The sequence below is a fragment of the Sturnus vulgaris genome, chromosome 1 (genome assembly GCF_052056855.1).
Source record: "Sturnus vulgaris isolate bStuVul1 chromosome 1, bStuVul1.hap1, whole genome shotgun sequence".
Lineage (NCBI taxonomy): Eukaryota > Metazoa > Chordata > Aves > Passeriformes > Sturnidae > Sturnus > Sturnus vulgaris.
Window position 1 is genome coordinate 7083044 of NC_142243.1, and position 22073 is coordinate 7105116.

At 41.9% G+C, this 22073-nt stretch overlaps 1 protein-coding gene across 1 annotated transcript in view; it reads left to right on the plus strand.

The window, feature by feature from the left end:
• Positions 1-1579: 1579 nt before the first annotated feature.
• The window catches only part of DPP6 (dipeptidyl peptidase like 6), a 530216-nt gene continuing 509722 nt past the window's right edge, over positions 1580-22073 (plus strand). Inside the window, exon 1 of the mRNA XM_088158874.1 lies at positions 1580-1651. Coding sequence (XP_088015000.1) covers positions 1595-1651 — 57 coding nt within the window. The 5' untranslated portion in view covers positions 1580-1594. The remainder of the gene's footprint in view (positions 1652-22073) is intronic.

Consider the following 22073-nt stretch of genomic DNA (forward strand, 5'->3'; position numbering starts at 1 on the left):
AGGTGGTTTGTGCCCCGAGGGACTTGTTTCTCTGATAAAACCAGTCCTGAGATGGCCACTTTCATCTCAAAACCAGTGTGCTCTGCTGACAGGGAGGGATGTTTGACCACACAGAGTGGCACTGGGTCCTCTCTCCTGCCTCTGAGCTGAAGCCAGGTGCCTCTAACTAAATTTAACTTTTTAGCTACATTTTATTCTGCTGTCAGCCTCCATGGTGGGTTCCTTACATCTATTTTAGCCGCAGGGCTAAAAGGTGCAGCCAGTCAAAGGTGGGCTAATTGCCCTTCAGAGAAGAGGGAGCTGGGCTTCTCCAAAGTAGCAAGGGCTCTGGGCAGGACAAGCAACTATTTTTGTTCTTTCTGCAACATCCAGAACAGGTTTTATTTGTTTAAAGGTTTTAAAGTATGCTGTAGGAACTTAAAAAATACTTGAAACCATCTATTTGGATAGATTAATCTCAAGACAAAAGAAACCCTTATTTGATAAGAGGAAGTGTGGATCTTTTTAGCCTTGGCTATCCAGATCTTCTTACTCAAACAAACTTTATGTTGGGTTTTTGTTTGTTTTTTTTTCTTTTGCCACTCTGAGAACTGAAATTTGCCATATTTTTGTTGCAATAAAAGAGGAGGTGATGTCTGACCTCATGGGATGAAGTGGAAGGGTGGACTGGGATAGGAAAAATATCCCAATAATAATATCCCAAACATGGATATTTTATGTTTGTTTGTTTAAAAAACCCCACAAACTTCAAGCACCAAATTTTTACCAGCAAAGCAGAGTTGCTTGTGCAGCTCTTATTTCATCAAAACGAAAAACAACAAAAAAGCCAAAACCTAAACCCTGAACTCTAGCACACCTGGAAAAGGAACTGCTCAAAAAAAGTAAGACCCAAACCCTTCAGCATGGTCGTAAGGAAACATCTGCCCAGCATTTCTTTCACTGCGAAGGGCTGGACTCGCTACCCCGAGCACCAGCGGGTCAAACCCCAGCTCTGCGGGAGCCCGTGGCATCTTTAACGCGATTTCGCGCTGCCCACGCCGGGGGGTGGAATAGAATAACGCCGAAGGAGTGAGCGGTGCCCGGGCCCGGGAGTGGGGAGCCGGAGCCGAACCGAGCGGAGCCGAACCGAGCGCAGCCGGGCTCGCCCTCCCCGCTGCCTCGGAGGGCGGGGGGCGGGCAGAGCCGGGCTCGCCTCGCCTCTGCTTCGGAGGGCGGGGGACCAAAGCCGTGCCGGGGCCGGGAGGGTGTTTCGGGTTTGCTTTTGGAGCCGGGAGCGCCGCCGACGCGCAGACCCCGGCGGACGGGGGCAGAGTCGCGGCGCGGGGTGACAATCCCGGCGCAGGGTGACAATCCCGGTGCCGGGTGAGAATCCCGGTGCGGGGTGACAATCCCGGTGCCGGGTGACAATCCCGGTGCGGGGTGACAATCCCGGTGCCGGGTGACAATCCCGGTGCGGGGTGACAGACTCGGTGCGGGGTGACAGCCCCGGTGCGGACACAGCCCGTCCTCCCCTGCCTGCAGCCATCCCCCCTCCGCCGCTCCTCGCCGAGTCGTGCCCGAAGCCCAACTTTGCAGCCCGCCCGCCGGCCCCAGCATGAACCAGACGGCCGGGGTGAGCAACCACGTCCGCTGCTCCGGAAAGGGCTCCAAGGTAGGACCGAGGGGAGCGGGGCTCGCTGGGCTGCGGGGCGGTGGGGATGCCCGGTCCCCCGTGCTCGGCTCCCGGGGATGCTCGGTCCCCAAACCTCCAGCTCCCGGTCCCCAAACCTCCAGCTGCGAGCGTGTCCCCCGGCCCCGGGGAGCAGCCCCTGCGCTCCCTGCTACCCCATCACTTGGCGAAGTTCAGCATCTCTGCCCGGCTCCCGCCGGCTCCGGGCTGTGGAGCCGCCTCCCCGCAGGGTGCTGGGCAGGGATGGCTCTGGATGCTGGATGGCCTCCATCCCTTCGGGCTGGGGTGACCCCTTCGGGCTGCGACCCGGGTGGGTGTGCTCAGGGGCTGCGGCCTCTCAGCATCAAGTGCTGGAAAGGTCGGAACTCGTGCACCTATTTGGAACGGGATAAAATGCTTTGAAGGTAAGGGTTTGTGTGGAGTTGAAGGTGGGATCAGGTACAGGCTTTATCCGCTGCTTTTACTTCTTGCCACGGTGCGTTTGCATAGCCAGCATTAAAAATAGATAACTGAGATAAAACACTTTGTTGTGCACTCTGCTGAATTCAGTAGAAATGTAACTGGGTGCTCGTACCTGATCCAGGTAAAATTTGCATTAACCTTTTTTAGGTAGTGATGAACATAGCCCTTATATCTACACAAGTACTTTATATTGCAGAATATCAGTGCTGTAAAGTCAGATGCATGTGCCCTCTTACCGACAATTCTGTTGATGTTGTTCTTCTGCAACTCTTGGAAGTTTTTCTCTGTTTTTAAGTTTCTCTGTTATGGTGGACACACCACCTTCCCCAAGATTTCACGTGCCTTTTGGAGCTAGTATTTGGTAGAGATAAATGATTCTATAATACCTAATGGGATGCACCTTAAAGAAGTGCAAAACTGACATTTCACCAGATATGGTGCTGTGCCAACTTGTTTTTTTTTAGTTTATTTTACCTCTTAATATTGGCATTCTGTTCCATCCTCCAGACTTGATGTTGTGGTGTTGTTTGAGATGCTGGTGCTCACCTGGTTGTATACTTCATGTCTAGTTAGTGTAGACCTGACTCTACAAACTCTTAGGCACACAGGTTTATTTTATACCTCCCCTTCTGTGAAGTGAATACAGTTGTTTCTCCTTTTCTCATATAGTCTTTTTAGGATTAAACTCACTAATCATAAGGCTATGTGAGTATTAAAAGATGCAACATGATGAGGGCTGTGGAAGTAAACAAACAGATTAGATGAGTCTGCTGAAATTATTTACTTAGCTCCATGACTAATCATATATTTGAAGTTGAACCTGTACCTAAGCTCTTTGCATAATTCAAGGGCCCTAAATTAAATGTCCTCCAGATCTTGCATGTAATTTCAATGTTGGGCCTCCTTCCTTTGCACTTTCTTGTTTTCTTTGAGTTTTGGGTCGAACAGCTAAGGTTATTGCATATCAGTAATAATTTATTGTATCAAGCTGCTGACCTAATACTTTAATGCAGAAGAAAGAGATAGGACTCAAATGTGTATATTCTTAGCACATGATAATTGATACATTTTTATTTGCCTTGAAGGCATTTTCATCTCATTTTCAATGCTGAAGGATCTGGATATTTTTTCCATTGCAAATAAATACTTTTTTTCTTTCAAGTCATAAGATTGAAATGATTGATGATTTCAGGATTTAATTAAAACACAGAAAGCTCCATGCATGACTGATTTAGTTTCAAGGAAGCCTTGAAGAGTTCAGAAATGGGATTTTATCAAATGGGGCTGAAAAATCAAGTAACTGATCGGTGAGTGGTCTCTGATGGAGTAGATAAGAGGTAGAATAGCTAAGTTTTTTGTGACTCTGACTTCTAAAGCATAGAAATTAGAAATGCTGGTGAGATGTTTAATATCTGTGCTTCATTTGTTTGGATTTTCTTTTTTTCTGAACAGCGAACAAAACCTCAATGGAAAATAAAACAACAGAATCACAAACAGGATTTATCTGACTTTCCTAATCTCCTAACTTTTGAACTCGCAGCCAGTTTTAACCAAAATTGACAGAATAAGAGTAATGTTGTGTCAGCTTTCTTCAAGTATCATGGAAATAATATAGAAGGATTATTCAATACCTGAGTAAAGGAAGCAGCAGGGAGAAATCTGTCCCACCCTGTCCCAGTACCTCAGCCAGCACATGGCTGTTGCTACAACAGTCTGTCCTTTGCCCACCACAGGCTGTGCAAAGACTGGGAGGGAATGGGAGAAAGGAAGGAGCACAGAAGGAATTCCAGAAGAACTGGAAGGTTATGGAGATGAAGGGGCAGCCATGGGTGAGGTCTGGGGTCTTCCTAAGAGGGAGTGTGTTGAGCAAATAATTTGTCACAAATCACTTTGTTGTCACAGCTGACGAAAGAATCTGTTAGATTTTTGTTTTGTCCCCTCAAAAAGTTGTTATGTTGTGTCAACTCAAATGCCAGCTCAGTGATGTAAGGTCACTCTTCTTCCTGGCTTCTCCTGAGCTTCCCTCTTGCTGGGCAATGGGCACTTAGACTTCACATTTCTTTTGCAAGATTTACAGCTTTGCTCAGTTGTGGTGAGCAAGGGAGGTAGCATTTCAAAGAAGGGATACAATTAGAGCCCTCAAGTAGATAGGCTTGATTGTAATTCCAAACTCTAGTAATGCATGCCCACTAAAAGGTGTATATATTTTTAACATTTCTATGTAATGTTTTATATCTGTTTCTAACCAATAGCTAGAAGCTCTAAGCCACTTCTGAGTGCTATTGAAAGACTGATTTGTTGTCTAGAGAGAACTATTTTTGAGAAATAGTTTGTGTACATGCAGCTTCTAATGCTCTTTTTTCCTGCCTGTGACTAATCCCTTTGCCTTTCCTAAGATAATTTGAGGGAGGAAAGCAAAAGGATTCACCCCAATGCCGTAACAAAAAGCTATGTCACAGGAAGATTTCTGCTGTGTTGGGGTGGTTAGGGTGATGAGCAGCCTGAATTGTACAAAACCCACCCACCTCTCTTGTGTGGGCTGGGAGCAGGCTTTAACTCTGGCTAAGGAAGTGCACTTCACTGCAAAGTCACTCAGATCCTGCCAAAAGAATTTGGGGGTCAGTTCCAAGCTGTCATATTTTGACAGATTTCTTGAGCAATTAATGAGGGCTAAGTCCATATGGGGATTCAGGATTTTTCAACACTGCATGTTGCAGCTCCTGGCTTTTGGCTTTTAGTCAGCAGTCCAAAGCCCTAGACCAAACAATACATGATACAGAAATTATGTCTTGAATTTAGCTTATTTTCTTATATTAATACCAAGGAAGACACTGTGAGAAGGCACTTTGTTTCATATTTGGACTCCCAAATTCATCTGCCTTCAGGAAGGAAAATCTATAGAAATCATTTGGGGTAATTTCTTTCTTTAGAAACAACTATACTTGGAGTCTTTCATCAATGGACCATCCTCACCTGGTGAGAAAGGAGGTGTCCCATACAGCAGGATTTGTGGATCTGGTGTCCTTTTAAGTGTTGATGAGGATTCAGAGACCCACTAGCTTTCATCCTTCTGGGGACCATTGTACCCATCAGGAGACAGGCTGCTCCACAGCAGGAGCCCTCCCATCTCTCCTTTTGGAGAAGGAGCAGAGCAGAGTTCAGGGCTGTTCTTTGGAGTGGGTAAGATGGAAACTCACTGTGTCTCCTGGGGACAGGGGGATGCACTGTCTCTTCATTTTGGATGAAAATGCCTTTATTCAAACCATTGGCTGACATGTACAATTTGGAGGGCATGGTCTAAACCCCCAGCTCTGTACAGCAACCTCAGCAGCACATTAAGACATGTTGTTTGGCACAACCCTGCTGCTATTCAGTCTCTAATGACATCTCCCTGACTGTATTTTTTGACAATTGAAACTGTTTTAGCTGTTTTGTGTGGAGTCTTGGATATGGTCAGTGCATGTCTTCTGGATCAGGACACCCAAATCTGATTCCTGTTGTCTTGTGAGATGTCAGTCTAGCTCCTTTGCCACCCTCATATGCAGTTTATGGAGCCACAGATGAATACCCAAACTGATTATGTGTTTGGAGGGTTGATTATGTGTTTATTAGGTATTTATATGTTTATTTTGTGCTGCTAGGCTTTAACCTCTTCATTATTCAAGTCCTGATATGTGGGTGGGAGACAAGTGCTTTCCTGCCTCAACAGCAGTGATAAGAGTCTCTGGTGAAACGGAACAAAGCTGCATTAAACCTGAGCAAATGAGGCTTTTTTCCATCATAAATTTTGTTGCTGTCAACACATGTCACATTTTGGACTGTAGCAAATACTAAAAACCACCTTTCCTCTCTCAGTGTTATGTAAGCATTATAAAAAGCTTGGTGAAAGTTTGAAAGTTAGGACATCCACCTGAATATCTGTAACCTCACTTTTAATCAGCAATAATGAATGCTCTAGAATAACAGCAAATCATTTGGATAGACTATTTTTTTCTTTCCTTTTAAAGGAGAAAAAAATTGTCCTAATTAGCAGTATTGGTATGTAAGAATGCGGGTATGAAAACAACTCAATGCAGTAATGTAAAGTGCTTGTTAAAGCAAAGTACACTCAATTAAGCTGAACTGAAAATGCAGTTATGATTGTACCCCTGGTTGCTGTCTCTCATTGTTTTGAAAAGAACAAATTTAACCTACAGGAAAAACAAGCTGGTGATGTAGGATGTTCTGGCTGCCCTGATCTAAAGGGACTCTGCAACGTTCCTACAGCTGTGGGCAAGAGGTCTATAATGTCCTTTTAACAGATTAGGAGGGAATTTGTTTTTATAGTTTATTCCTTAAACGATTAATAAGAGATTATTGCATCTACACTGGGTAAATCTAATTATCTTCTCTTTTACATAAACTATTCCCCTCACGTGAATTCCACTGATTTCAATTGAATTACTGCTTATTTATGTTGGTTTAATTGCAGAGAGATTCAATATCTCCAAAGTTATGGAAGCAATAGAGGCACAGCATTTCTAGCACTCTTGGATGGAGAAAATTAAGATAAGAAAGCTGTGCTGGCTCCTCTGTGTTATTGCTGAAGCGGAAACAAGTTCAGCTTTACTTGCACATTGTGTTTTACTGTGAGTGGTAAGTTACCCTGCATGGGCACAGCTAAGCAGTGTATTTTTGAGTTTCTTAATTTTAATGCTCTAGTGGGAATGCAAGGTCGACTTCCACACCTAATAAGTACTAAAGTAGGACTCGATGTAGCTGCCAGGGCTTTAAAACATGATCAGTCAGCTATCTTCAAAATCCAGCCTTACTCAGAGGGCAGTCCCTTTGAAATTATACTTCCATCTCAAAACATCAACCTTTCAGAGTAGTCTAATATAGCATTGTATGAGAGAAGCAGAAAAGATCAATGCTCCATCCTCATGTGACCTCACACAGGCAGAAATGGCTTGGCCTTCAGTGTATTTATGGTTTAAGTTGATAATAAGAAGAAAAAATCTGAGAGAATGGGAGAATTACTCTGGTTTTGCAGGCAGTGAAGTGCCAGGAGTAAATCACCAAAAAATTTCAGACTAGGTAGAGATGACAGACTAAAGTTGAGCTTTTCTGCCACAGAAAACAAGGAAATGCTAATCATTGTCCATTTAAGAGCCAGCAGGCTCATCAGCATGTGCTCCCCATATCCCAGCAGCACATCCCTCTCTATGAAGCATGTTGTCCCTTGCCCAGGTTAGGTGTCAGCAGGAAAAACCTGTGGGCAAAGAAGGGAGAGAAAACTGTAGACTTGAGTCCTCTGTCCATTAGGGATCTCGATAATAGTTTGGCTCCTTAAAGAACAAGATTTCATGTTGCACAAGCAGTGGAACTGTGTAGTTTTGATTTAGCTCTTTCCCTTGTACCAATTTGTGAAGATCCTCTATCTTCTAAATCCTTTGGGAAGAACTTTCACAGAGCGGCAGAGGCAAAACCCATCAAAACTTAAGTGGTGAACTCTAAATCAAGAAGGTGTGCCAAGGAATTTAAGGGAAAGTGTTTGAAACGATTTTTTATTAAATTCTCTGACTTTCTTGTAAACTATAAGTTTCAGTGGACACTATCTGGTACAGGGGCTGAATTTAGTGAGAGAAGTTCTGCTTCTTTTGATGTAAATGGAAAGATGATTTTAGAAATTTCTATGGCTTTAACCAATGCAGCCCTAAGGATTTTAGGAGTAACAGCTGTGGGAACTTCTTGATTTGATCTTCCTATTATTTCAGACAGTGAAATCTGCTTTCTCTATAATTCTACCTGTAAACCTGATGGCTTTTGGCAGTTAATTCCAGCCATGTTCCCTGGAGCACTTCCTGTGACTGTATGAGTGTCAGCTGTCTCATAAAGGTCCCCTTAACATGAAATTTGGCAAGAAGAATGATGCTGGGTCAGGACCAGAAATTCCAGTGGAAGGCTCAAACACCCCTTTGAAGGATGGGAAGATAAAGGGAGATGGTCAGGCTGATGCTGTAAATGTCCAGAGTGACCAAAAAACCTCCTGGCAGGGCTTGTGCTTTCCCTGACTGGAGGGAATCCATCCACAGGATTCAACCTGAGGAACAGCAGGCTCCTCTAGCCCTGGTGTTGATGGATCATCCTGTCTAGGATATTTTGGGTGATGGGGAGCAAAAGAAGCTGTGTTTTTTTGCAGCCTTGGGCATATATGCACCAGCAAGGGTGTACTTTACCTACAACAGAATGGAGAAAGACCATTCCTTCCCCATTAAATATTTGCCTGGAGCTTTATGGAAGAGCTGTGTGGAGCTCCAGGGGTTCCCAGCAGTGTGTGGGATTTCGTGCTCTGTGTCCCTGCAGTGTCCTCAGGCACAGGAAGCCCAGAGCCCTGAATCTGAATGAGTTCTGGGCATCAGCAGCAACAGAACCATCCCTGTTATTTGTGGGTGCTGCTGTGCCACTGTTTTTCATCTTTAATGAGAGTTGAACACACCATAAAATTTTATTGGGTGTTTATGCTAACAAAATTAACTAACAGTTGGTGCTTTAAAAATGCAGCCAGAGCTCTGAACACTATAACTGGGAATCTGCAATGGCTTTTTAACTGGTGGAGGACAGAGCAAATGTGTAAGTGCCAATGTCATTTAGCAACAAACCACTTTATATTAACTTTTCATTGACCAGAACTGATTAATTGACATTTCCAAAATAAATCTTAGCACGATATGTGCTTAAACAAAATCAGATTTCCAGACATTACGTAGCTAGAAGCTCTGTCAAAATTGTGGGGTTAATTTATAGTACCAAGACTAATGGGCTGATAATCAAAATAAATTAGCTTAGCCACTTCAATACTTCAATGCTTAAATCAAATAATAGGAAGAAGAATTATTTTAGCATTTTGATTATTGTGTTTCCCAATAAAATAGATATAATATCATGCTGTGAATGCTGTATGGATTACTTGAGGCCACAATTTCAATGAGAGTACAAAGGACCCCTAGGCTCCAAAAAAAAAAAAAAAAAAAAAAGGATTATCTTGAGACTCAATTTCTTGCTCAGTATAATGTATTTGGCTTATTTCTATAACAGCACTGTTAAGTAAACCTAGGAAAGGGATTTTTACTGCTTTTCTTTATTTTCATGCAGTTTGTCCATGCCTAGTCTGGAGAGTTTGATGTTTATGATCTTTGCATTATACTGGGGAGTTCTATGCTGGTTTTAAAATAAGCAGGTTGACATGCTAGTATTTTGTTTTATTTTATTTTTTTATCAGTGAAATAGTTTGATTATCAGGTGGCACTGCTTTGTCATGTATTTATCTAGGTATAGTCCAGGAAGATTTGCATTACATGGCATTTACATAAATAAAGTTTGGCTAAAACACATGAGGGGAATGTCCTGATTCCTGCATTAAGCCCTGAGTTACATTAGGATAACACCTGAGTGGTTTAGGGTTTACATTTTCACAGTGCTACATTGTCATAAGTGGTAGCTGATTTTCAAGGTCAGACACTGCTGCCATCAAGAAAAACTTTTCTAACTTGCTTTTAACCCGCCAGTGTAAGCATGGTCTTAGGGATGTGAACTCACAGAAGTCAGCAGTACTTCCACCTCACTGAGACTGGGACAAAGGTTCTGCCCATGCTTTAATTTTTTAGTGAAAGTAAGGATGAGCACTTCCCTTGCATGGTCTGTGAGCTCTTTGGTGGAGGAGGATAACTTGGTAATCTACTAAGAGGGGTTCCCATCTTCATTTTTGGCCTTGTTACTCTGCTTAAAATATGAGAATATAACACATTTTGGTGCCATTCATTCCTTGGAATTAAGGAAAGAAAGGTAGAGGGGGGACAGAGATATATTTATTTGCACAGGCCCTGTTCCAGGTCATCCAAACCTTGCTCTAAAGGACAACCTTGGAGGGAAGTCTATCCAAAAGACAGAGTGGTGTTGCAGGCGTGGAGTACATGGAGGATAAACAGGGACCACATCAATTTTTCAGCTCACTTGAAAGGAAGGCTGTTAAAATTATAAAAAATTGGGTAATTTAAAAAGAGAGAATGTACAGCTCTCCTAGGTGTCATGTCTTCAACTAGGCAGAATAAAATCCACTGCAGCAAAGTCAGGGCTTGTCCTTCCTGAGAGCCCCAGAGAGGAGTTTGGGGTCTGACAAAGATGTTGGGCACTGAGCCCCTCTCAGCTCTGCTGGAAAATGGAAGAAGGGCAGGACACCAACATTTTGAAATCAGCTAATTTTCTTATTTGCAGATGGCATCTAAAATTGGAATGCTAGGAAGAGGCTGAAATTATGGCAGACAGATGTTTGCTGCTGGTAATTTACTGTTACTCAGGACGACAGACACACCATACAATTTCTTTTTTTATACATTAGTTTATGCTCCTAGGCTTTTGCTTTTTCTTGGACTTTCCCTTAGCACCCAAGCCATCCTAGTGTTTGCAGATTTTTAGTGCAGTTTTATATTCAAGTTCGATTTTGCTAGATAATGACCTCACACAGAGCCTTTGCCACTGCTTTAACTACTTCTCCTAAGTGGAGGATCAGAGAGTTTTTCATAGGTACAAGTCCAGGAAAGGGCCAGCAGCAGGGACTAGCATCAGTGTTATTTCTATTGCAGCACTCTATAGGAGCTCTGGTTGCATATTGGGATTTAACTGAACAAGAGGCTCTCCAGCCAGATATCAGAATCCTGCTTCCTACATCAAAGAACTTAGACTTTTAATTTGTTCACTGCTTAATGGTCATCCCTCAAGCTTAGGAACTTTATTCCTCCCTTTTTATTCTGGGTGCTTAGCTGTGATGTGTGTGTGTGAGCTCACTGGTGCTCAGGGGGCTTCCCTTACACTGTCATCACCTCTCAGGCTGCACCTGGAGCCACTGGGAGCAGGCAGTGAAACACATTTCCCTTGTCACGCTGTGCTGCCTCACTGCCAGCCCCCTTGTCTGACCACCCGTGGCACCGTTAATCTGCCAGCAGAGGCCACTGAAGGTTTTCTGTCATTTTCTCCACTTTTAGCCACTCTTTACTGTCAGAGATCTCTCCTCCAGCAGGTCAGGACTATCCTTCAATTTCCCATTTCCTGATCTCTGCATGCTCTGTACATTCACATTTTCCGACTTTTCCCAAATTTAATCATTTGAGTTATCTCAATATTGTTAGAATTCCCTAAGGCTGAAGTGGTATTACAGAACATATCTGTGCCCTGTCTGTATCTTTCTCAATTAGGGTTCATTCCTGCTTCCTTCCTATGCCTGCTCTGCTCCTAATGTTTTGGGTGGGTTTTTTATGGTAGGTGAGGGCACTGACTATTCCATTTTACAAAGTTAATTCACTTTTGGTAAATAAAACCAGCTGGCTTTCCTTTACATTAATTGACAGGGGAAATTTGCCTGTATTTTTGGTGTTAATCTGTGTATATTTTTTTGCCTGTACAGAGCATTTGTAGCACTAAAAATAAACTACCTTGCTGGTTTGTCCAACTCAGGGGCACTAAAGGGCTGATTTGTTGGACTGAAACACAGAAATCTTTAATGAGCCACTGAAAAAGCAGTGGTGGCTCTTATGAAGGTGTTCAATCTGCCATTCAGAAGCTACATCAGGAATTTCTAGCTATTTATGGTCACAGTGGAAGTGGTGAAGGTATTAGCAAAGGAAGGAGGGAGGGAAGAAGTTGTTTATGAACCCTCAAACTCTTTAGTTATGACAGGTTTGTTTCTTTTTTTTTCTCTTTTATCCTTTTTTTTTTTTTTAAGAAAACTTCAGTGCTTTTAATGATTTTATTGGAAAGTGATCAATGTTGTGCACCATCACAGCATTATGATCCAAAAGCTAAAACTATCTTTGGCTGCAGAATATTGTAAGGGACCTCCAACAGTTAGCCTTCCTCACATACTTTCCTGCTGTATCTTCATTATATTTTACAACATGTATTTTTCACCAGAGAAATTCTAATTGGCAGCTAATATGGACTAAATGAAAGAGAGAGAGATTGTCCTGGTTTTCTTTAAGAACAGGAAGGATATCCATGTCTAACTTCTAGTAATGCCAGCAGAAGCAGCATCCCTAAATCTCTTGTGTGCTGATAGAAGAATTGCCTCTAAAGCTTTTCCAACAAAAAAAAAAGTTTATTGAAGAATTGGTAATGAAGAATGATAGTTCCTGGTGCTTAAAGTTTTAGTGATTGTACAAAAATGAGGCCTATAGCACTTTAAATTATAGTTTGTAGAGACATTACTACAAATTACTTATTCTTTCTTGAAAGATCCTTTCTTATTTCCTTGTTAGTATTTGTTAGATTTGGATTTTGATGTGGACATCAGTCAGGGAAAAAATATCAATATTTTATTCAATGGAAATTGTCACTTTTATACTCTCATGGTTTGGAAATAGAAGTTAAAAAGAGTTAGGAAAAGGGAGCACATTGCACTGTGGTCCTACCATTGTCATTACCAGACTTAGCAATTTAACTAAGACTGTAACAACATTCGTATGAACACTGATTGTATTTACCTGAGAAGCAGCTGTACCTTGCAGAGGCTGAAATGCACAGATGCACCCAAATATTGCAATAAAGTAATAAAATATAGATGTTACCAGAGCAAAGGTATATGTTTACATTGTGTGGTAGAAAAGGTATTTACTGTCCTGTTTGTCATTTGAAAACTAGCATGCCTGATCTTGCCAACAGCACCATGGAGTCCAGGTGATAGTGTTTGCCAAACAAAGAGGTTTTTGGTTTTTTTTATGAGTGAGAAGAGTATTCTGGACCATCACTGGAGGGACACTGCCTTTCTGATGTGGAAATATGAACATATCTTCACCTTTTGGCTCTGTGTCTCTGTGTGCTGTAACAGAGCTCCTAAGCACTGCTACAACAGCATTACTAAGTGTGAGATTTCATGGGTTTTCCAAGATGGCCAATTTCATTTAATAAAACAAACAAAAAGCAAGCAAACAAACAACAAATACCCAGAAACAACAACAACAATGGAAAAAAAGAAAAGTAACAAGTTTATAGTCAGTATTGAAGCCGAGATGGAAAATGCCAAAGTGCTGCAAGGGTGTTGACTTGAATGAGTCTTTAGACTGAAATTCCCTCTCTGCACTAATTGGAAAACCAGTGTAAGGTGATCCTTGAAGAATAGGACTCAGTTTAGGATTACAGCACCAATATTTAGAAATTTATTTCTGCTCACATATAACTTAAGAGCAGAATTTTTCTGCACTAGCAATGCGTGAGACGTGCCATGTATTCTTCCATCAGTGGTTCCACGGGGACATGAAGGTACCATAGGTCTTGTCTTGTGTCTGCCAGCACCAACAGTATGTCTTGGAGATGCTGGGATGTCTCAAATGATGCTAGATATCTTCATTTAGGCAGTGGAATTGGACAGGCAATACCTAAGCTCCCATTATAGTCAGTGGGACATAGTGGTGTCTAGGGAGTGATGAAACTCACTGCAAGGTTGCTGTGGGCTGGCTGCTCCCTGACTTGCTGCTTATATTCCATTGATTTCCTTTGACTAGATCCCTGTTGACTCTAATAGAAGTTTAGACACCTGGTACTCATATAAACACCTGAATGTAGACATCCTAATCTCAAATTGCATCCCTCTTGTAGCATCAGCCTCGTCTGCTGTGTTATCAGTTGTCAGTGTGGGTAAGAAAAGCTGGGAAGAATTATGGTATTAAATCCTTGCCTGCCATTTCCCAAGAGCCAGGACATTTCTTGTGTGTCCAGATGGATGGCTGAATACCAGAGTGTAATCGGCAAAGCTGAGAGTGATTTATCTATAAAAATACAAGACACAGTACTGAGAGCTTGGGGAAAAAAGAACGGGTCTGTTTTCCTAAAATTCAGATTTTAGAAAATCTTTGTTTATTCTGATCAGGGTAATTGTGGCAGCAGATTTAGACTGATGTCTGCATTTCAATCTTGATGAACCCTTGGAGAGGCAGCCTGTTGTCTGGACCAACAGACAAAAGCTGCTCATGTGAATTTGAAGATACCAGTTCCCTTGAAATAGGCAAATAAGGATTGCAAAAATTCTGATATCAGTGCACAGAAGATTTATGAATCTCTGCATGGAGCAGGAGGCAGATGTAGATAAAGCAGGCAAGGTTCAGTCATGTTTTGCCAGAAGTTGTGAGCATGATATCAATGTCGGTGTCTCTGACTGCTGGTTCCTTTGAGAACCCTGACAAACATTAGTTAGTCACTTGTTACTCAGGCCCTGCCTTACTTTTCAGATTTTGCTCTAAATAAAAGTAATCAATAATGAGATCTTGTGTTGGAAAATACACTGCATTCTGTTGGTACCGTGTATTTTTTTTCTTTTGCACAGCAGATTGCCCCCCCCTCCACTGCTCCAAGAACTAAAAATGGGGAATTTACTTCAATGTCCAAAGCCAAGGCTCATTCTCCACGCTCTTAATGTGGGTTAAATGCCAGCATGGTGACATTTCCCTCACTCCTCTTGTCATAACCTCAGTGTGCTTAATTCAGCACATGGCTGATGGTAAAGAAAAATCAGGCTGTCTCAGTACTGCCAACAGCTCTCGTTATACCCACAGTCTTAGCACTGTTAAATATCTGCATTTAGTGCTACCCTGGTTCTTTAATATTTAGGAAAGAAGATATAAAATATTTATACCTCTGAGAGAGGCAAATTCGGGAAGGTTATTTTGGGGGAAATATAGTTGGTTGTGATGGGTTGACTGGTAGTCTTTTTTTTTTCTGGTGGGTAGCTCTGACTTATTGCATTTAGAGGGTTTTTAAATTTAGTTGTGTTTTTTAAAGAAGGTATATTTTTCTATTACAAAATAACTTTATGGCCAAGTGACAGAAAAATTTGTAAAAATCTGTGGGGAAAACATCAACTGCTAAGGGAAAACATGCACACGTTAGAAAATAATTTTCAAAACTCTACCAGAATGTAGTGAACTGTGTTTTAGATGCATTATCCTCAGAAGGGAGGAGATAAGGAGTGAAAAAGAGACAGTCATCAGCTAGGATATGTCTGTGGGCTCCATTGCTGTAGTGTTTTAGCTCCTCAAAGCCTCTATTGAGATTTGCTACATATAACTACTGATTGCTGTAGATTGGATTGAATTACATTAGATTAGTATTACTCCAGTTTTACAGACAGTGGAACTGAGAAACAGGGACAGCAGGGACTGGATTTTGAAAGATATTTTTCACTTTTGTATTTAAACATGACATTTGGTAGTCCCTGCACAATTGTCTTCCACTAGGTGGGAGATATTTTAGGGTCTCCTTTTTCCAGCTACCACCTCTCTGGGCAATCTGTGGCAGTGCCTTACCATGCTCACAGTAAACAATTTCTTTCATATATCTAGCCTGAATCTGCCCTCTTTCAGTTTAAAGACATTACCACTTATCCTATCACTACATGCTCTTGTAAAAAATTTCCTCTACAACTTTTCTGTAGGCTCCCTTTAGGCACTGTGAGGGGCCCAGAATTCCTGAGGGATAAATACAGAACACTCCTAATTGTTCATTATTTGTAAGATCACAAGCCTGCAAAGGGAATTTTCTAGGATCTCCTGTTTCATCTGGTCAGTTCTGATGGCTTTCTGCATGATAAACCCATGATATGTATAAACAGAAAAATCCTTCACTTGGCTGGCGGAAAAACTCCTCTATGACATTTAATTAGCCTCAATTTGCAAAGCCCTGAATAGGATTCCCTGAGAACCTCCCTTCTTTGATTTATTCCCATGTTTGTTGCATGCAGAGAGCAGGAGCAGGGGGCTGTGTAGTGACCTGAGTGTTTTAAGTCATGCTTTTTTTTCTGAATGCTACTTAGTACCTTTGCACAGAGGATCTCCATTCCCTAGCACTGTTTATGGGTGGGGAAGCAGAAATACCTCTCTCAAATGGAGCTCTGAGCTCTAAGTTCTCCTCACTCAAACCCTGGTTTTTGTTAATTTGGACTCATACATGCTGTGCTAATCACTCGATTGCTCTGCTGCTCCTTAAAATGCTTTGATCATGAGGTTTTGGCATTTTTTTTCTCTTAGTAACATCCCTGCTTTCCCAATTCCTTCATGACATGAAGGAAAAAGGGCAGTGGAAGTTTTTGGAATACATGCATGCTTAATTTTCTGTAAGCTGACTTGTATCCTCCTTCTTTGCTGTGGCTTGAGGTGAATTTTAGATTTTTAGAGCAGTGATATAAACGATTAAAAAGTTTTGCTGTCTAACCAGGCACAGTGCTTCTACAAAGCTGCCTCTTCCATCAAATAAAGATGAGAAAGAGATCAGACTGAGGAAATCACACTCTTTAGGAACGAAGAGCATGTTTTATTGATCCAGAGCAAGGAGGCTGCAGTGCTGTACTGTTGGTGTGCATCATCTTCACTTGGGCATGGGTTTCACTCATGGATTGATAGCCAGCAATAGCTGGCTGCCAGGTTAAGGTCATAGTCAAGGCCTGTGCTTTACAGCAAAGTTTCAGAAGAAAATGTGAGTGTTACATGGGCAGTTAAAGCATATTTTGACATTGATCTTTTGGCATAGCCAAATATCACAATTGAGGAGAGCATAGAAAACAGAGGTGGCTGTAAGGCTGTTCAAGCAGGCATTAGCTGCCAACATCCCAAGAAAATACTGCAAACAGACAGAGAACAGTGATGGGCCAGTTGGCCAACACTGTTATGGTGCTGAAATGTCTGAGCTATGTTGGAACACAGGGTACTGAACTCTGACATGACATTCCCAGCATAAAGCACCTCCTTTTTCTCCTCTGTGGGGTCACATTGGAGTCAAACCTCGAGGCCAAAGAAGAATTGCAGCACTGTGTTTTTGCAGCCAGTACAGCTGTTTCAGCAGGGCTCTTTCACTCTCTGTGTGGCTGCTGAACATTACAAAGCCCTCATGGCACAGGGCATGTCCACACATTTCCAGCTGAATAAGATCCCTCAGCTCTCTGCCTTTCACAGCACCCCAGTGATGGAGATCCCATTTTCCAGGGGATCAAGCCAAGAGATCCTCACGTGCCAGTGCAAGTACAGGCTGCTTCCTGACACACATTGTTTATCACTCTGTCCACCTTTTGTGCTACTTTAAAGGCTCCTTCTCTCTACCTGCTCTGAACAGCTCTTAGGCCTTGCTGAAAATCAGGATTGTTCTCTGCAATTAGGTTTTATCTTTTGGCAGCACATTAATTATTTTGTAATGAACCCCATATGTAAGTTGCCAACTGAAATCTGTGCCTTTCTCTTCTTAAACTTCTATAACTTTTGTTGTGTTATGGGGAAGTTACATGAATTTTTTTTTCTCTAGGTAAAATAAACATTGTTGGTCCTGACTATTCAATTTTTGCCTGTCCCTTGATTTTTAGACTGTTCTATAGTTTAATTTCAGTTTGTGCTGATCTGTTCAGTGCTTGTGGTGGGTTTTCATGTTTTCAAGATGAGAACCAATATAAAGCTATCCTTTTTTTTTTTTTTTTTAAATTCTCTTCTCTTTCAACTCAGATCTTGGCCTCTGTTTGGCAGGTGAAGAGCCAGGATTTGTACCTGTTGTCTGCTGTCTTGGCATCCGAGGAGTTTTTGTTTCCAACCTGAGATTCTCTCTGTGAGAGGACTGTTTCCAGAAAGGCTTTAGTCCCCAACAGAAGATTAATGAGGCCATTTATTTGGCAAAGTTAGATACCTACATACCACTTTTTAAAAATCCTAACCAAAATATATATAGTGATCTTTTTAAGAGTGGAATTACCAAATTAAATACTTTTTTTTTTTATTTTACCATGGCTTCCAGTACATCTGCCCTTTTCCATCTGAAAATGCTCAAGTTGCGACCTCCTTGGTTTTCAGTTACTTCTGTAATTCTCTTTAAAAGTTCATTTCACAGTGCACTGCAGAAATAAAAAGAAAAAAGACATGGAGAGACTTTATATGCTAAGGAGGCTACTTCAGACAGAGGCAATTAACTGGTGCTGTACAGCTCATACAAGAAAATCAGGAGATGTGAACTGAAGAGCAGTCTTTGAAAATGTGGTTAACAGGCAGAGCTTGAAAGCCTTCCACTGCAGCAGACTGGGCTGAGAGCACTGGGGTTTGATCCTGGGTCCTAAGCAGCTTCCTTACTGCAATCCAAGGTGAGGAACTCGGTTCTTTCTATTCTCAGATTTACAGGGATGAGATAATTTTGCTCCATGCTGGATGAAAGCAGCCCAGAAGGTTATCTGTTATTATTCTTAATTTTCTTTTTTTCTTTTTTTTTTTCCCCAGATCTCATGTATGGAGTAATGTACTTCACTCATAAGAGACAAGCAGCAATATGTTTATTGATATAAACCAACAATTTTATGAAGTTTAATTGTACAAATTCAGTGTCAAGGTACACTTGATTGTTTACTGCATAGAGGATAGAGTTGAACAAAACTGTCAGAGAGACCCTTCCATTAAGTAATGAGATTCAGGAGAGAACCCCTTGCATTCTAAACTCCTCCTCAGAGCTGGGTTTAGGTGCAACTAGATCCAGACTTAGTCTCAGACTTGGTCAATGGTTTATGTCGAAGGGATTATATGTGCATAGTCAAGCCTTTATCTCACTTAGCTCAGATTTCATAGATTCAGGGATCTGATTCCCAGTTTACTACCAAGAGTAACCCTGGCTGTGGTCCAAGTACAGATGGATGGATGGATGGATGGATGGATGGATGGATGGATGGATGGATGGATAATCAGAGGACTTGGCCCTCCCTTCCTTGTCTTAGAGAAATTTTGATCTCCTCTGTTATTTGTATTTTCTCCTTTGAAAATGTCTGATGTTTCAAAAACTCTCTTCTTCTCACTTTACTAATTTTCCTTCCTTCCTTCCTTCCTTCCTTCCTTCCTTCCTTCCTTCCTTCCTTCCTTCCTTCCTTCCTTCCTTCCTTCCTTCCTTCCTTCCTTCCTTCCTTCCTTCCTTCCTTCCTTCCTTCCTTCCTTCCTTCCTTCCTTCCTTCCTTCCTTCCTTCCTTCCTTCCTTCCTTCCTTCCTTCCTTCCTTCCTTCCTTCCTTCCTTCCTTCCTTCCTTCCTTCCTTCCTTCCTTCCTTCCTTCCTTCCTTCCTTCCTTCCTTCCTTCCTTCCTTCCTTCCTTCCTTCCTTCCTTCCTTCCTTCCTTCCCTCCTTCCTTCCTTCCCTCCCTCCCTCCCTCCCTCCCTTTTCTGCCTTTCCTCCCTTTCCTTCCCTGTATTGAGTGTGGATTGCTGACAGGTCCAGATCTGGTGATCACAAGAGCTGCTTCTCTGAACCAAACCTGTTCTCTTTGTTTCTACAGGTGGAATTTGTGGACCAAAGGCTGGGGGTTCAGTCCCTTTTGCAGGAGCTAGTTTCAAGCATGTTTTATTAATGGATTTAGATAGATGTCATTCATAATAGAAAAATTTCAGTATCTGTTTGAAAGCTGCAGGAAGAAATCAGGAACTGCAGGATTTGTACTTGTACCAGAGGCTGCCCATGCATTAGTAAGTCCAATGAAAGGACAGGGGCTCTGTGTCTCTGTAATAATGCAGTGCCTCAGCCTGTGACTCAGGGTTGGCTAAGCTGGAACAGTTTTGTTTCAAGTATTTGCAGGCAGAGCACTGACCATTCTCAAAGTTTTTTCTTCTGTCAGCATTTCCCTTGCTCTAAGCACACTGGCATGTGTGGAATCCCCCATGCCCTGCCATGCTCAGACATTTCATGCAGCAGTAACACAGAGAGGGTTTTTTATTGTCACAACATTGAGAGAGAAACATTTCAAGTCTCATACCACAGAATGCAGAAATGATTAATGGTGTCATTGGACACAGCTCTTTTTTTTGTTCATTCAAAATGTTTTTTTATGTGAGGAGCCAGAATATGTGAAAATCTATAGAGGATGAGGTTTCAGTTCTGCACGGTGTTTGTTCCTGAGTCAACTGCTGAGACTGGAGCTGATAAAAAGTCAGAATTTATCTTTCCTCCAAAATTCTGTCAAAATTTTTGTGATTGCATAAACAGAGCTGGTTTTCTTAATCAGGCTTTTCCTGCTGGAAATCTATTCCAGTGGAAATCCTCTGCCAGATCTTGTTAAAGAACATAAGGATCCTAAAACTACTTTGACTGAGGAATGAGGCAATTGTCTGCTTGTGCATTGAAAGGAAAGAAAGAAAATTCCCCATCAACAATAGGAAATGCTGTTTTGGAACTTAATATTTATCCATCCATCCATCCATCCATCCATCCATCCATCCATCCATCCATCCTCAGTCTCACCTCTTGGTCTGAGCAAAATGCCTCAACATTCCTGATCTTAATTTCTGGTAACAGAGTTTTAGCACACATGTAGCCATGTCTATCTGAAGCAAACAAAGCATTAAACAAAACAAAATTCAAGAAAATAAATACATTTATTGCCTGTGATGGAAAGCTGTAGGTGTGTGGCAGAGGCATATTCAATCTCAAAATGCAAAGCCTGCTATCAGGGAGCTGAATGTGCTGTCAGATAAAGAAAAAACACTGTAGAAGACAGCACACTCATAATAACATTCAGAAAGATAATATACTACAGATAAAAGACAAGCATCCTGATACAGACAGAATTATGCTTCCTTGCAATGAATATGTCTTTTCTAGCAGCAATCCTGAATTTTCTGTTATTTTCACTTGTTCGTGTGAAAGCTATTTCTATCGCAGTTAATTAAGCAGATTAGGATTTGTGGGGTTTTGCCAGGCTCTGTGTTGTTTCTCCCAGCAGAAGTGGTCACTGGCTAAAAATTCTCCAGAGAGTGTCAAGAGTTGGCAGGAAGAAGTCACTGGGGCCTCGAGTTAAAATGGAAATGTCACTGATTTACTGCAGTAAAGAAGCAAAGATGCTTTTTCCCCAGTAGTGACATCCCAGATGTGCTCCCACATTATTTGAAATTCATGGAAATTAGATATTTATAGCACCGTGCTCATTAATTCAAATAGAAATGGGTCCCAAATAGTAAGCAAATGTTTTCAACTTTCATGTGTTAAGCTGCAAGAGCCTATTCTTAGCTTGTTCGTTTCAGGTTGTGATCAAACTGGATTAAGATATGAATTTATACATAGTTTGACACAGTGTTTGAAAGGTGGAAGGAGAGTTTAGTAATTTCCATGGCTATCAAAGTATTTGCTTGTAATTAGCAACCAGAAGCATGAAAGGATTTGTTGCAGCAAGGCTAAATCTTTAAATAATGCCAGAAGTTTTCCCAAACTTCATCTCATTCTGGCCCCTGTGGTTAAGGCAAATGAGCAGGAATAGAGATGAAGCAAAGGAAAAAGTGGTACTGGAGAGAAAGAGGCAAAAATTCAGTATCATTTGAGGAGATGCCTGTCAGAGAACTGCTTTGTGTTTGAATCACAGTAGCCTTGTATTTGAGATGTGTGCTAGACATCTCTACTGCTCATCATACCCCAAAACAAACAACAGATAATGTGTGGAACGTGGGATCAGAGATACAAAATGTTTTGCTCATAATCTCTCTGCAGTGGCAGAAGGAGGGGTAAGGGCTTGTACACCCCAATTCCTACTGCTGGGACAGCACTGGCTGTGCTCAGTGTCTCTTCTCTGGAAGGGCACAGGCAGAGCCCACCTGGCTTTCCCTAGGGGGATTTTGATCTGGAGAGTTCTTGCCAGTGGATGGCTGGGAAGACCCAGATCCTTCCCTCTAGCTGCTGCTGTTGGACTAAGAAATGGCAGGGAGATGCAGCTTGGAACATCCAGGCCTGTTTTAGGAGATGTGCTTGTGCTTGATGCCCTGAAACAGCTTGTTAGGGGAGGTCTTCTACACCTGACTGCCTCTTGTGGTAGGAGGTTTTTCTATGCCAGGAGGGGACTTTTTCCAGCTGATCATAAACTGCAGAGGAAAAAGTCCATCTGAGTGTGCAGAATGGATTTCATCTGTGCTCTGGAGAAACATGCATGCTGCTACCT